General features: G+C 40.8%; 1 protein-coding gene across 3 annotated transcripts in view; it reads left to right on the forward strand.

Moving 5' to 3' along the window:
* The first annotated feature begins 9,292 nt into the window (after nt 1–9,292).
* Nucleotides 9,293–13,031, forward strand: part of COP1 (COP1 E3 ubiquitin ligase) — a 166,731-nt gene continuing 162,992 nt past the window's right edge. For 2 of the 3 annotated variants that reach the window (XM_014561409.2, XM_032463682.1), the window contains exon 1: nt 9,293–9,853. In XM_014561409.2, the coding sequence (XP_014416895.2) occupies nt 9,435–9,853 (419 nt within the window). In that variant the 5' untranslated portion in view covers nt 9,293–9,434. The remainder of the gene's footprint in view (nt 9,854–13,031) is intronic. The other variant, XM_032463681.1, reaches the window with a different exon arrangement.

Here is a 13,031-nt window from a genome sequence, read left to right on the forward strand (position 1 = left end):
TCCCACAGGCCTCATTTTAACGTAATCACCTCTTTCAAGACCCTATCTCCGAATGTCACGTGCTGAGGAAGCAGGGGTTAGGGCTTCAACGTGTGAATTGGACGGGAGAGGGATACAATTTAGCCTATAAACCGCTTTTTTGACCTTATTTCTTCTCCCCCTCTGTAACATGCTGCTGCACTGGCTCTTGAGATCCAGATGCTAAGCATTTTCCCTGCTTAGGGTCTTTGCACATACTCTGATAATCTCTGCCTCGAATGATGATCCTCCCCTGTTCCCTTGGCCAACTTCCCCTTTTCATTCAGGTCTCTATTCAAACATTGGTCTCACAGGAGTTATTGACCAACTTAAACAAAATAGCATTTCCATCAGCCAACTTTGTTTCATAGAACTTATCTACTGACTTAAATGTTAACTGATTTTAAAATATTATTTATTTGATTATTGTTTTGTTGCGGGGAGGGAGGTAATTAGGTTGGTTTATGTATTTATTTTTAGAGGATTAACTGATTTTTTTATTAGCACATAAAACACATGAGGAAGAAAGCTTGTGTAAATACTGTATCTCCAGAATTCGGTACAGTGGTTGATACAAGGCAAGTGTCTGATAAATGTTTGTTGAATAAATGTATGTAATTCTGAAGAATAGAGAGGGACTGACCCACTACACCTTCTACAAATGAGTAATTAATTTATGTTTTATATTTTACTTATTTATTATTGCATTATTTAATTATTTTATTTTGGAGGATTAGGTTTATTTAGTTTTGGAGGAGGTACTGGGGATTGAACCTGGCACCTCATGCATGCTAAGAATGCTCTCTACCACTTGAGCTATACTTTCCCCCCAGTAATTAATTTATGATTGGATATTATACGCTAATCATATCTGTTTCAGGAACCGAAAATTATATAAAAAGAACCAAGTGAAAATATTTGGTAGGGAAAGTATAATCATTGATAGGATAATAGCAGATGGACGCAGCCATAAAACATGTTGGTGAGATAAGGTAGAGAAACTCCACTAGAAGGTAAAAAAGTGAAGAAAGAAAATAAAAGTATAAAAATAATATATACATGTAGCTAAGAGGTAGAGAGGATAGAAATGAAAGTACCTAATTGAAATTTCAACTAATTGAATTCTCAGAAGGAAGGAAAAAGGAGAAGATATGTGATGAAATACGCAATGATTAATTTCCCAGAATTAAGGAGAAATAAAATACCTCAGATTGAAAAGTTCCATAGAGTGGCAAACAAAAGAGGTAAGAAAAAGGATGTGATCTCAGGTTTAAATGGTAAAGGCGGGAGAGATGGAGTTGGGAATAATGCAAATACAGGCCTCCTTACTCTAAAGCCTGAACCCCCTTCACTATGACCTAAATGTTTTAGCATATTTGTATCATAAGGTTATAGAAAATTATATTAGGCTCAATACAGTATATCAAAGCTAGTAGCTATTATTTGATAATTATTTTATGCTTAAACTTCAATTTACGTGGAATATATTTTTTGCCTAGTGTGAAGTGACGACTTCATTTACAGTATTACTAAATGGACAATTTTCCCAGCAGGATTTATTGAATCATGACAATACTATCTCTTTGTCTCATATTTATGTCTTGTTATTTTCATTTTGTCAATGCTTGCTAAGAATTTGAAGAGTGTGTTGAAATTCTTGTGAATTACGGGCTAGAGTAATTTGCGCTAGTTGCTGTGACAATTTTTCACGTTTCAGTGACTTTCCCTAGCTCTGTGTGGGCTTTGGGAGGGGTCCCCCTGCTCTTTTGGGTGGCTCTTTCCCAGACTCTTCTCAGGCAGTTTCCTCACACGTGCCCTGATCAGAATTGAGCTGAGGACTTGAGGAAGCAGCACATCAGACCTTTGGCGCTCTCTCTTTGTACAGCTCTTTCCTGTCCGTGACTCTGCCCTGAAAACTCTAGCTGCTGGATTCTCAGCCACTTCTCAGACTCCCACTTCTGTTTCCTTAACCGAGAGAGACCTCGGTCCCCTCTCCCTGAAGTACGGCCTGCGAGTGTTCTTCAGACAGTAAGCTGGGGCAATTCAGGGCTCACCTCATTTCTTTCTCCTTTCTCAGGGATCACCGTTCTGTGCTACCTCACATCCAATATCTAAAAGCATTGTTTCATTTAGCCATTTTTTAACTTGTTTCACATGGGAGGGCCAATTTGTTCTACTTCTGGATTCATTTAGAAGGAATAAATGGCATGCTGGCTCAACAAATCAGAGTTTCAAAATTTTCCAGATTTTTTTTGTCTCATTCAGGCAAAGGAATTTCTTGCAATATAAAAATACATTAAGTCCTACAAAAAAATGGGAAGATAATTTCCACCAAGAAAGCAAGACTATTGTTTTCCCATGATATACAAAGGAATGCTCAGTAATGATGTCCAGGATTAAGTATCTAAACTTAGTTGTCAACATAAATCTATTCTATAGGTTATTATATTGCTCAATATTTAGTAAGTACACTGAATGAAGAGCAACCTTAATGTCAGAGAGCGAGACGATTCATACTAGAACACATTTTCTCAGTATTTTTTCTCGAAAAAGACCATCCAAAATGATCATTATCTTATTAAGTGGGTCTTTGGAAAAAGCAAATTCTTACCTGTGTGAATAGGCCGGGAAATACTTCATGTCACCTGATTAACCAGCCAGCTTTCCTTGAGCAATATGTACTTTAGATGCACTGGTAAACAGATTTGGCCCCACCAAAGATGTCCCTGCCCTAGTCCCTGGAACCTGTCAATATGTTAATCATAGTATGATTTGCCAACAATTATATAAGTACAAAGCAAAAGATATTTTGCAGCCTGAATTTATCTGACTTTAAGATAAGGAGATTATCCTGGATTATTTGGGTTGGTCCAGTGTAGTCACATAGGCCCTTTAAAAGTAGAGGAGGAAGGCAGATGATTCAGTCAGAGAGATGTGGTATAAGAAGGTCTTGACCCACTGGGGCAGGCGATGGAGAGGGGAGGCCATGAGCCAAGGGATGCAGGTGGCCTCTGGAAGCTGAGAATAGCCCTGAGCTGACAGCCAGTAAAGAAACAGGAACATTAGTCCTAAGACCACATGGAATTCAATTCTGTCAGCAACCTGAGTGAACCTGGGGTCAGAATGGATATCTTCATATCTTCAGAGCTTCCAGAGAGTAAAGCAGCCCTGCTCATCTTGATTTCAGTCTCCCTTCGGAGATTCAGGCAGGGAAACTAGTGAGCCTAATTCTGTTGTTATAAACTGCTACATTTGCGGTAATTTGTTACGGCAGCAACAGAAAAGTCAAATACTTCTACTGGCACTGCGGTGGATACCGATGCTCAATTAGATGTTCAGCATGGACTTCAGCTTGTAATTTCTTCAGAGGTGTCATTAACATTGGTTACATCTTGGTACCGACCAAGCTTCTGTATGTTATGTAACACCATACAGCAATGGAAGAATAAAGAATGGCATATATGGTACTCAATTTTAACTTGTGACTTTGCTTAACCGACTCAAAACCAATGAATGATCTTATATCAGTTGAACTATCGTCAAACAGAGATGACTCAGATTCAGCAAACCTCAGCTATTGAACACAGGGTGGAGTGCTGGGGTTTTGGCCAGTAGCTTTACTGCTTTGACCTAATTTTTTCAAACTGAAAATGAGACAATACCAGTTTCTATGATTTCACAATAAGTTGATAAGTGCAAATGCAGTTGATGAACTGGTTTAGTAGTGGATGCCCAGGGTTCTGTGTGGGAGGAGTCAGTGGGGAGTAAGAAAAGAAATACCTGCTGTAGCTGAGTAAAGTATTCACATTTGGAGTATAAGAATTACCATAAAAACTCAGGATAAAGGAGAAACGTATTGTCAGACAGAATTCTTGTTTTGCTTGACACCACCTTCAAGGGTTAAGAATAGGCTCCCAAACTAACTTCTCTTCCAACCTGACATAAATCTAATTATAATTATTATATCCAAATCCTCTCCATCCTTCACTCTAGGTTGTTTACACAAGTTCATAATTTAGTGCTACTTTAGTATTCCCAGTTTCTTGCAGAATTCAATAAGTGATAGAAACAGGTCCTGGAGGAGATACAGTATGATTTGCCAACAATTACATCTGAACACTCAGGGTACTAAGCAGAAAGAAATATTACTCATAATCTAGGAAGAGACTTGATGCAAATTACAATGGACAATGCACTGTTTTAAACATTTCTTGATTCTATCTATACACACTTTCCCAGATTACTTCGGTATGCAACACTACACGCACGGCTGTTCAAATCCATGGACAAATTACGTGCAGAGTTATCTGCTTCAGTTTCAGCGTGAGGTGTTTTGTTTTGATTTTTCTTCTGCCCTTTAATATTATCTTGTCTCCACCTCGCAATGATACCAATTGTTGTGTTTTTGCACAATGCATGAGACTTCATTTTGTTTTGGTTTATGAACTTCCAAGTGGATTTAAACCTGCCCATAAATTCATAAAATATGTAAGCCTATGTTTTCCTAGTCGATGTTCATTTTTCCCAATCTTGTTTTTTATTTTTGTTTTTGTTTTTGTTTTTAAAGCTGACTAACTCTATTCAGTAACTTGCATTCACATTCATATAGCTCCACCTACAATTCTTCATTGTTACAGTACTTCTGATTGGCTTAGGCCATATTTTGCAACTACCTTGATTAAATTGCTACCAGTAGTTTGCAAAAGGAAATTTACTTCTCTTAATAGGGTGACTGATTTACTAAGGTATTAGTGCTATTAGTTTACCTTCTCTAAAAAAAATGCTTGTAATTTTATATAGGAAGACTGGAAGGGAATAAAAGCTAATGATGCAATTCTAGCAATGAAAACATGTGATAGACGTTTTCAGAAAAGGGACTGTCCTCAAATTATAAGAGATTGTGGGCAGGAGGGTATAACTCAGTGGTAGAGTCCGTGCTTAGCATGCATGAGGTCCTGAGTTCAATCTTCAGTACCTCCACTAAGAAATAAACAAATAAACCTAATTACTTCCCCTCTGCCCCTCCCCCCAAAAGAATAAAACCAGAGGTAGATAGTTAATCTGTGGAGAACTATAATCTCTTCTCTTTTGAGGGTGGGGTAATTAGGTTTGTTTATTCACTTGTTTAATGGAGGTACTGGGGATTGAACCCAGGTCCTCGTGCAGGCTAAACAGGCACTCTACCACTGAGCTATAACTGCCCCCTCCCTCTGGTTTTAACGTATACATTGGAGCTTTTCATTTTACCAGAAGATTATGGATTATTTTCTGCTAGATGCATTATTACGCTGTTGGGTTAAAGAAATTTTTCTATTTCTTTTCTGTCCATTCGCGTAGAAAATATTTTTCCCCATTTTCTTTTCAAGTTAGCTTTTTAATGGCTGTTTATTTCACGCCCCTTATTTTTTTTTCTTTTTTAATAGAAGGGCAATCACATTAAATTAAAAAAAAATTTAACAGGAAGCTACTATTCACTCAGAGATCTGGTTAGATAGCAAACAGGGCTAAAAGGTAGTAAACCCTTCAGGTGGGTCAGGCAGATAAAGCTTTATAGAGGGCCTCTTTTTAAGAGACTAGTTACCAAAGGGCAGGGCTAGTGGAGATGTAAACCAGCGTTCTCATTTCCCTAAAATATTATATTTAGATAAGACACTTTAGAAATATATCTGGGGAGGTCAATCCTGTCGGTAATTCCATTCCATCTTAACTACATTAGATTTTACTTCAGTAGCAGTGTTTTTGTAGAAGAGTCTGGATTTTGTCCAATCACTTTTGTCATTCACAGTACTAATAATATTTAACAACATGATGCAGTCCTTTTAATTACTAGGGCTTAGTTTTTATTTTACATTTACTTTCACTTTTCATCAGTGTCATCTTTTCCACTCCTATTAGCTACTTCTCCTGGATTGTCTGACTTCCTGCATGTGTTTGTGTGTGTGTTTTGCCATTCTTCCTCTTTTCTCTTCTGCTTTTCCAGAAGATCTTCCTTTTAGAAACTAGTAAAGTCTGAGTATTTTCAGAGTAGTCTTTATACATTATGTGGTATAAAAGGGAAATTATATTGCATCACATCCCCTCAGCTTCCTTTTGCATATATTTAGACTTTACTGAAGAAAGGTTCCAAAGAGATAATACTAAGCATTGAGGATTTTTTTCCTAGGAGACTACTCAGCTGGGGTCATATCATTTTCTGTCCCCTGAATAAGATAACTGGAAGGAAGAGGCTATTTTACTTATTTCTCCTATACTCTCTACAAAATTAATCATAGTGTTTCTCAAAAGGTTAGTCACCTGCATGAGATTCACCTGGGTGTTGATAAGAATGCACATTCATAGGCCCTACCCTGGAACCACAGAGTCAGAATCTCTGGAGTCCCAGCTTAGGGACCGGCAGTTTTATTTATGTTGTACGCTGAATGTTCTCCTGTGCCTTAGCCTGAATTTTCAATCACTGCCTATATATGCTGACTTGAGTGCATTTCCCCCCATGCTCACTCAACACACCCAAAATTAATCCATCCACTGGCCATCTCTAATTCTGCCATGCTGGTATACCTGGAGTCATTATTGGAGTTATTCATCCATGTGTTCTGCTACCTTTACTTAATCAACGTATTGGCCTTTGTGCCAGGCACTGGGAAAGACAGTGACGGACAAAACAGACATGGCTCATGCCCTGAAGGATCACCCAGATTCTTTTAGAAAGTAACTTAATCCTATAGATTCGTTTGTGTATGGGTTTTTTTTTTTTCAAAGAAAACTCTCTTACCGTCCTTGTCAATGTTCCAATCTAGAATTTCATCACTTATGCTTGAACTGCTATAATTTTTCCCTATTCAGTCTCTTTGCTCCTAATCTCCCACCTCTTCTCAAAGATTAATCTGCTGAAAACTTAATCTTCAAAACATCACTTTGAATATATTTTACTCTCACTTAATGCCTTCATTATTTCCAATTGCTTATAGTCTATTTTCCAAAGTAGATTCAAGTCTATTAACGATATGGCCCCCAGATGAATTTTTACTGAATTAACTATTTTACCTCTGCCAAATAGATACCTGAATTTGATGTATGCATTCTTACTTATTTATTTTCTAGGCTCATGATTTTAATTGCACTTTGACTGACCAAGCCATACTTTTCTCTTAAGACCTAACTTTCCCTCGCCCAATCAGCATGGCTGGCCTTAAGCACTTGCTTTTGCTTCAGCTCCTATGATGATTCTATACTTTATTCATTAAATATTTGCAATGTGCTCCTTGGTAATATTACTTATCTTTTTATGTGTTTTTCTAATTGTTCAATTATTCCATAAACTTTCTGAATGTAGAAGCAACATTCCATGTTTCTCTATCTCTTCCTTGCCTAGTCCAGACCTATGTGTAATAAATGTTCAGTATTCATCAAACTCATTAATTTATTTGCACATTCCTTCATTAAAAAATTATTGAATGCCCAGTGAGAACCAATATAGTCCTTTCTTTCATAGTGCTTAAAATTTAGTTGGAAAGACAGACTTTAAGCAAATAATTAAAATAAAAATGAGATAAATTGCTTCATTCGTTTGCCAATAAATATTTAATAAGCACCTGTCATAGGCCAGGTATTGTTTTATATGCTGGGAATACAAAGATGAAGCTGACAGGCTAGTGGAGGTGAATTTTATATATATATATATATTATATACATATATATACACACATACACACAATGTTATAAGTGCAAACAAAATAATATACTAGGAGCACAAATGATGATGCAAATATTTCCACCAAGGAGTCAGTAAGGCTTCACATTTCAGTTGGGTCTTAAAAGTGAATTTAAAACAAGGAGTTGGATGATGCAATGTTCATAAAAGAATGGTGGTTCTTGAAAATCTGATATGACATTCTTATATCATTTTTCTGAGCAGAAACTTGAGGTAGGAATAGGAGGGTGAGCAGCTAAGGCAGACTTGAAAAGGATGGCAGCCTTATGATGGTTTACTGCCAGCTGAATAGCTAGGTCTTCATGTAGGCCCTTCCCTGACCCTGTCCCCTCAGCATGGACAGACGTCCCCAAGGAAAGGACGGCTAGCGGCCTCTATAGACTTCAACAACCAGGGCAGAAGTAAATCTGAGACCTTTCCCTCTAAGAATCATAGAAAGATACAGCTGGAAAGGATATCGAAAATCACAGTTCAGTTATTTCTAATTCACATCCCCCAGATCTTAGGGAGTCTAAAAATGGCAAATGAGAATCTGTAATCAACTTTCAATATTCCAAAAAGCCTAACAGAAGTTGCATCTTCTAGTGGTTTTAACAGCCAGGTTTCCTTGTTTTGCGCTACAATTCTATCATACCCACTTTAGCCTGAGGTTTTGGCTGAGCTGTGTCCCGATTGAGTAGAATTTGTTTTCCCATCACTGTTACGCTTAATTTGGTAAATAATTTTTCAAAATACAAGAGTAAGATCATGATCCAACTCACACGTGCTACAATGCTTGCAATTTACAAAGCACTGCTCACTGACTTCAACTTAACTGGTAATACTGTGGAATGGCTAACACCACCAGCAGAGTCCAGAGTCCTTGACTCTCAGTCCAGTGCTCTTCTCAAATGCTCAGAGCTTCTGAGCTCTTTCCCGAGTGTCCCAGCCTACAGAGCCTTCCAATCCCCGATTCGGAAGCACCTGTCGTGCCCTCCCCACTGGGTCAGGACTGCCCGCCGCTCCCTCTTCACGTTCTGGAATGCGGCTCGCCCCGACGCATGCGTAGTGCAGCGACTCCGCGCCGGAGCCGCTCTTCTTGGCCTAGAGCGGGGACCCTGGGTAACCCGCGAGGGTCGGCGCCCGGGACGCGCGTGCGCAGTCGCTTTTGGAGCCCTCCCCCTCTTTCCCCTCCCCTCAAACACTCCGCCACGCCCACCATCAAGTCCTCTCCCTGTAGCCTTTTCACCCCTTAACACTGCCCTGCCCTCGGGCGCGTCACGAACGAAACCGGCTCTGGACTAGGGCGGAGGTCGTTGCTAACCCGCCGCCGTCGCCCAGGGCGCGCTGTGCGTGTCTGAGCGGCGCCCGGGCCGCCTCTCAAGTTGTATCCCCCGCCGCTCCCGCCCCTTCCGCCGCTCGCGCGCGCGCACGGCCGGCCCACGGCGCGCCCGGGTTGGCTGCGGCGGCGATCGCGGCGGCGGCGGCGGCGGCGGCCTCGAGAGTGGTAGTGGTTCCTGCTCTGCTCTGTTAGTTCCCTCCGCCCCCTCCCGTCGGGCGCTGTTGTGTGGTTGCCTTGAAAATATCAACTTTATTGTTCCTCAGCCCCACCTCCCGGGCGGCGCGCGTCCTCAGGATGCACTGAGGCAGAGGGGAGGGAGGTGGCGGCGGGTCGCGGTCGCGGTCCCTCTCCTCCGAGCGCCCGGCCGGAGGGGAGGGAGTCACGATGTCTGGGAGCCGCCAGGCCGGGTCGGGCTCCGCCGGGACCAGCCCTGGCTCCTCCGCGGCCTCGTCGGTGACTTCCGCCTCCTCGTCCTTATCCTCTTCCCCGTCGCCCCCTTCCGTGGCGGCTTCAGCGGCAGCGCTGGGGTCCGGCGGGGCGGCCCAGGCCGCGGGCTCGGGCGGCCTCGGGGCCCCGGTGCGGCCTGTGCTGGTGGCGGCCGCCGTGTCCGGCAGCGGCGGCGGGAGCGGCGGCGGGGCGGTGTCCGCGGGCCTGTCCCGGCTCAGCTGCGCGGCCAGGCCCAGCGCCGGCGTAGGAGGGAGCAGCTCCAGCCTAGGCAGCGGCAGCAGGAAGCGACCTCTGCTCGCCCCGCTGTGCAACGGGCTCATCAACTCCTACGAGGACAAAAGCAACGACTTCGTCTGGTGGGTTGGACAAGCAGCCTCCTCCCCCTGTCTGCATTAGGAGTTTCTGCTGTGGGGGCTGCTCGGGTCTCGGATGAGGGCGATCTGTTGGGCGCTCTGGCGGTGTCCGCAGATTCGAGCATTTGCGGGGTTGGTGGGGTGAGATGGGGAAATGTTGGCGTCCCTAGGCAGGGTGTGGGTACTGACGAGGTCAGTGCTGGTGGGGAGAAGTGAAGGGAGTTTAGGGAATAATTAATAAAGGGGGAGTTGGAAGGTCAGATTGTGAATAGCTGTGCGTAAAAGGAGAGAGTTGAGGACGGAGGTTGGGCCTTGAATTTTCCGGCTATTTGGTGAATTAGGCATCCTGTCGGGATAGCTCGTTGAGGTGAATTAAAATTGTAAAGGGAGAGGATTAAGCTTCCTGGGATGCGGAGGGAGGGAGTTGTTGGTCAGAATTTGCTTTTTGAAAGTATTGTAGATGGTGCTGTCAACATGGATGTGGATATTTTACGAAGTAGTATTTGATGTAAGTATCTGTCGTGTGTACGTGTAAATATCTCCTCCCACTTCAAAGGCTAGGTCAGTTACTTTTAAATCTGTTGTGGAGGCTCCTGTAGTTGAGAAAGTCTTTTCACAAAAAATTCCACCTCTCAACTGAATGTCTGGAAAGAGGGGACCACATTTATTAAATAACATCCGTGTGTCAAATATAACTGTACTACATCTGTATTAACACAGAGTATACTGGAACTTCTGATTTGAGAAACTCTAGGAATTAGATGTGTTGTCATAGTAAGGCATCTTGAATGACACATAGTAGTACTCACTTATGACATTTGGCATAGAGGGTTCTCCTATTAAGTGAAGACGAAGTTGATTGTCTTGCTTGAGAGTGTTTCGGGATTTTCATTGGGTTTTTGTATCCGAAACCCAATCCAAATGGTAGGATTACAACAAAATAATTGCTTGTAGCTGAGTGAGAACTGGTAGGATTTTGTGTTTTTCCTTTGGAGGAAATTGTTGGTAGGTTTAGAATACTAGTGATGTAGGAAGTTGGTTTGCAGTGTCATTATAGGGGAAGCTGATTCACTTCAGGGTTGAAGATGATCAGAGTTGGTGTCACTAAATATGATAGGGCTAGAAGTTAGAACTATAGGTAAGTTATTGATTAGACTTACAGTTTCTAGTTCCTGCAGTAAATATGTTTTTATTCATATTTTTGCTTTTGTCTTAAATTATTCTCGATTAAGAATTGATTCATTTTTCACTGAACCTGGGCCATATGTTATTTACAAATAATTTGAGCAGCTTATGATTGGGTCTAAGAGGTGTTTTGCTGGTACCCAGTAGAGAATGCCATGTGATAAAAGCAGAAGCCAATGAAGCAAAGTGAGGGTTTGCAGAATTTGTCTTTTCAGCCACCATTTGCATTTCAGTTTTCAGCAGGCTAAAGGAAAACATCCAGCATCCGTATAGCTACACTAAAATAATGTAAAACGTATGGGAAATAAGGGAATTCTTCATTCATTCAGCAGATATTTAGCGCTCACTGACTGCCAGGCTCCGTATGCACATCATTATACTTACTATAAAGCCATTTTATAGGGAATTGCAGAGGGATGGTGGAGTATAAGCAGCTGGTATTAATTTTTATTTTTTAGGGGTAAGATTATTAAAATTTTCATTAGTCTGTCGCCTAATTTTTTTAGAATTTCAACCCAGTCTCTGAATCCTAACCGTGTTGCTTAGATTATTCTGCTTGCATTTGTATTCTGAGCGTCCAGTGAGAGTCTGTAGTTAAAAATTCCAAATATTTCACTTTCTGAGAATCTCATAGTCTGTTGTTTCTTTTTCTGGTGGGGTTAGATACTCAGAAAAATTCATTAATGGGAATCATGTTTTCCTGATTCTCAAGCTAGATTTGATTTGGCCAAGCTTTTGGGGTGGGAAGATAAGGATTAGTCAAGGCCCCAGGAATCTTCGTCATTTCTGACTGGCTTTGGTTGGTTGGTCGTCTGCTTCAAGGTCAAATTGTGAACCAATCCAAATTATTCTGTTTTACATCCAAATGAGGCTGAAGTTTGAATAATGATGATAATTCCTTATCACATTTTAAAGATGTTTATACTTCATGTTTCATTTTATCTTAGAGCAATTCTGTGAATTTATATAGAACTTCCAATTTTAATATAATAGTAATGTAACTGTATTCTCATTGAGGTACAGGGAAGTATCTTTGTTTCGCATTCGACAGCTAAGGGGCAAAATGAAAACTCAGATCTCCTAGTTCTCAATTTAGTGCTTGCTTTGTGTGAAATTTAAAAATTTCAGCTCTGTCAGTTTGAGTACATGTATTTAGCTGTGTATTTAGCCTTGTGGTTCTTAAATGTCATAGATTGTGGGAAACAGCTGTTTCATTATCAGGGGAGAGTTAATAGGTAACTTGGAGTTGGATAAATCTCTGACATTCAAAGAAAGTCTTTGTTACTTTGAATTTCTTTCAAAGTTTCTTGCATGATCTATTTGACTAAACTAAACTATGATTCTTGCCTGTATTTGGAAGGTCACTTCTTTCTTTTATTCTGTCACGCTACTGTTGCCTCTTCATTAGCTTTTCCAACTCCCTGAAATGACGTTTTCTACCTCTGCAAGTCTCAGATGGTCTCTAAGTTGTAGCAGAAATAAGTATTTTTGAGTAAATAGTAAGCCCCTTGTGGGAAGGTTAACTCTGCCTGCCTGCTAAAAAGTAGGTAGGATCTACATTAAGTCCATCTACCATTTAATAAATATATGACTGCCTTTCATGTCAAACTATTAATAATAGACTCTATCCTGAAGGATTGCATGATTTAATGTGAAGAAAGAGTCTTAATCACATAATTATAGTATCACATCCTGGCATCATTGCTTCTGTTAGTACCATGACAGATATTAAGTACTCTTCTGAATTCAAATGTTGTCTCACAGTCCTCAACATAGCCCTCTAGGCAGCCACTACTTATTAATCACAGTAAGTATTAGAAATGAAATCTGTTGACCATTCTTGCTACTATAACTGTTTTCCAGACTACTAAAAAGTGAAATAAAATAGGCGATATCATTGAACCTGTCATGATAAAGATAAGTTTGTTTGATGAAACTTTTGGTTAAATATTTATGTACTATGTATGTACAGTGTATATCTTACTGGGCATGAGGG

This window comes from Camelus ferus, chromosome 21 (genome assembly GCF_009834535.1).
Source record: "Camelus ferus isolate YT-003-E chromosome 21, BCGSAC_Cfer_1.0, whole genome shotgun sequence".
Taxonomy (NCBI): Eukaryota; Metazoa; Chordata; class Mammalia; order Artiodactyla; family Camelidae; genus Camelus; species Camelus ferus.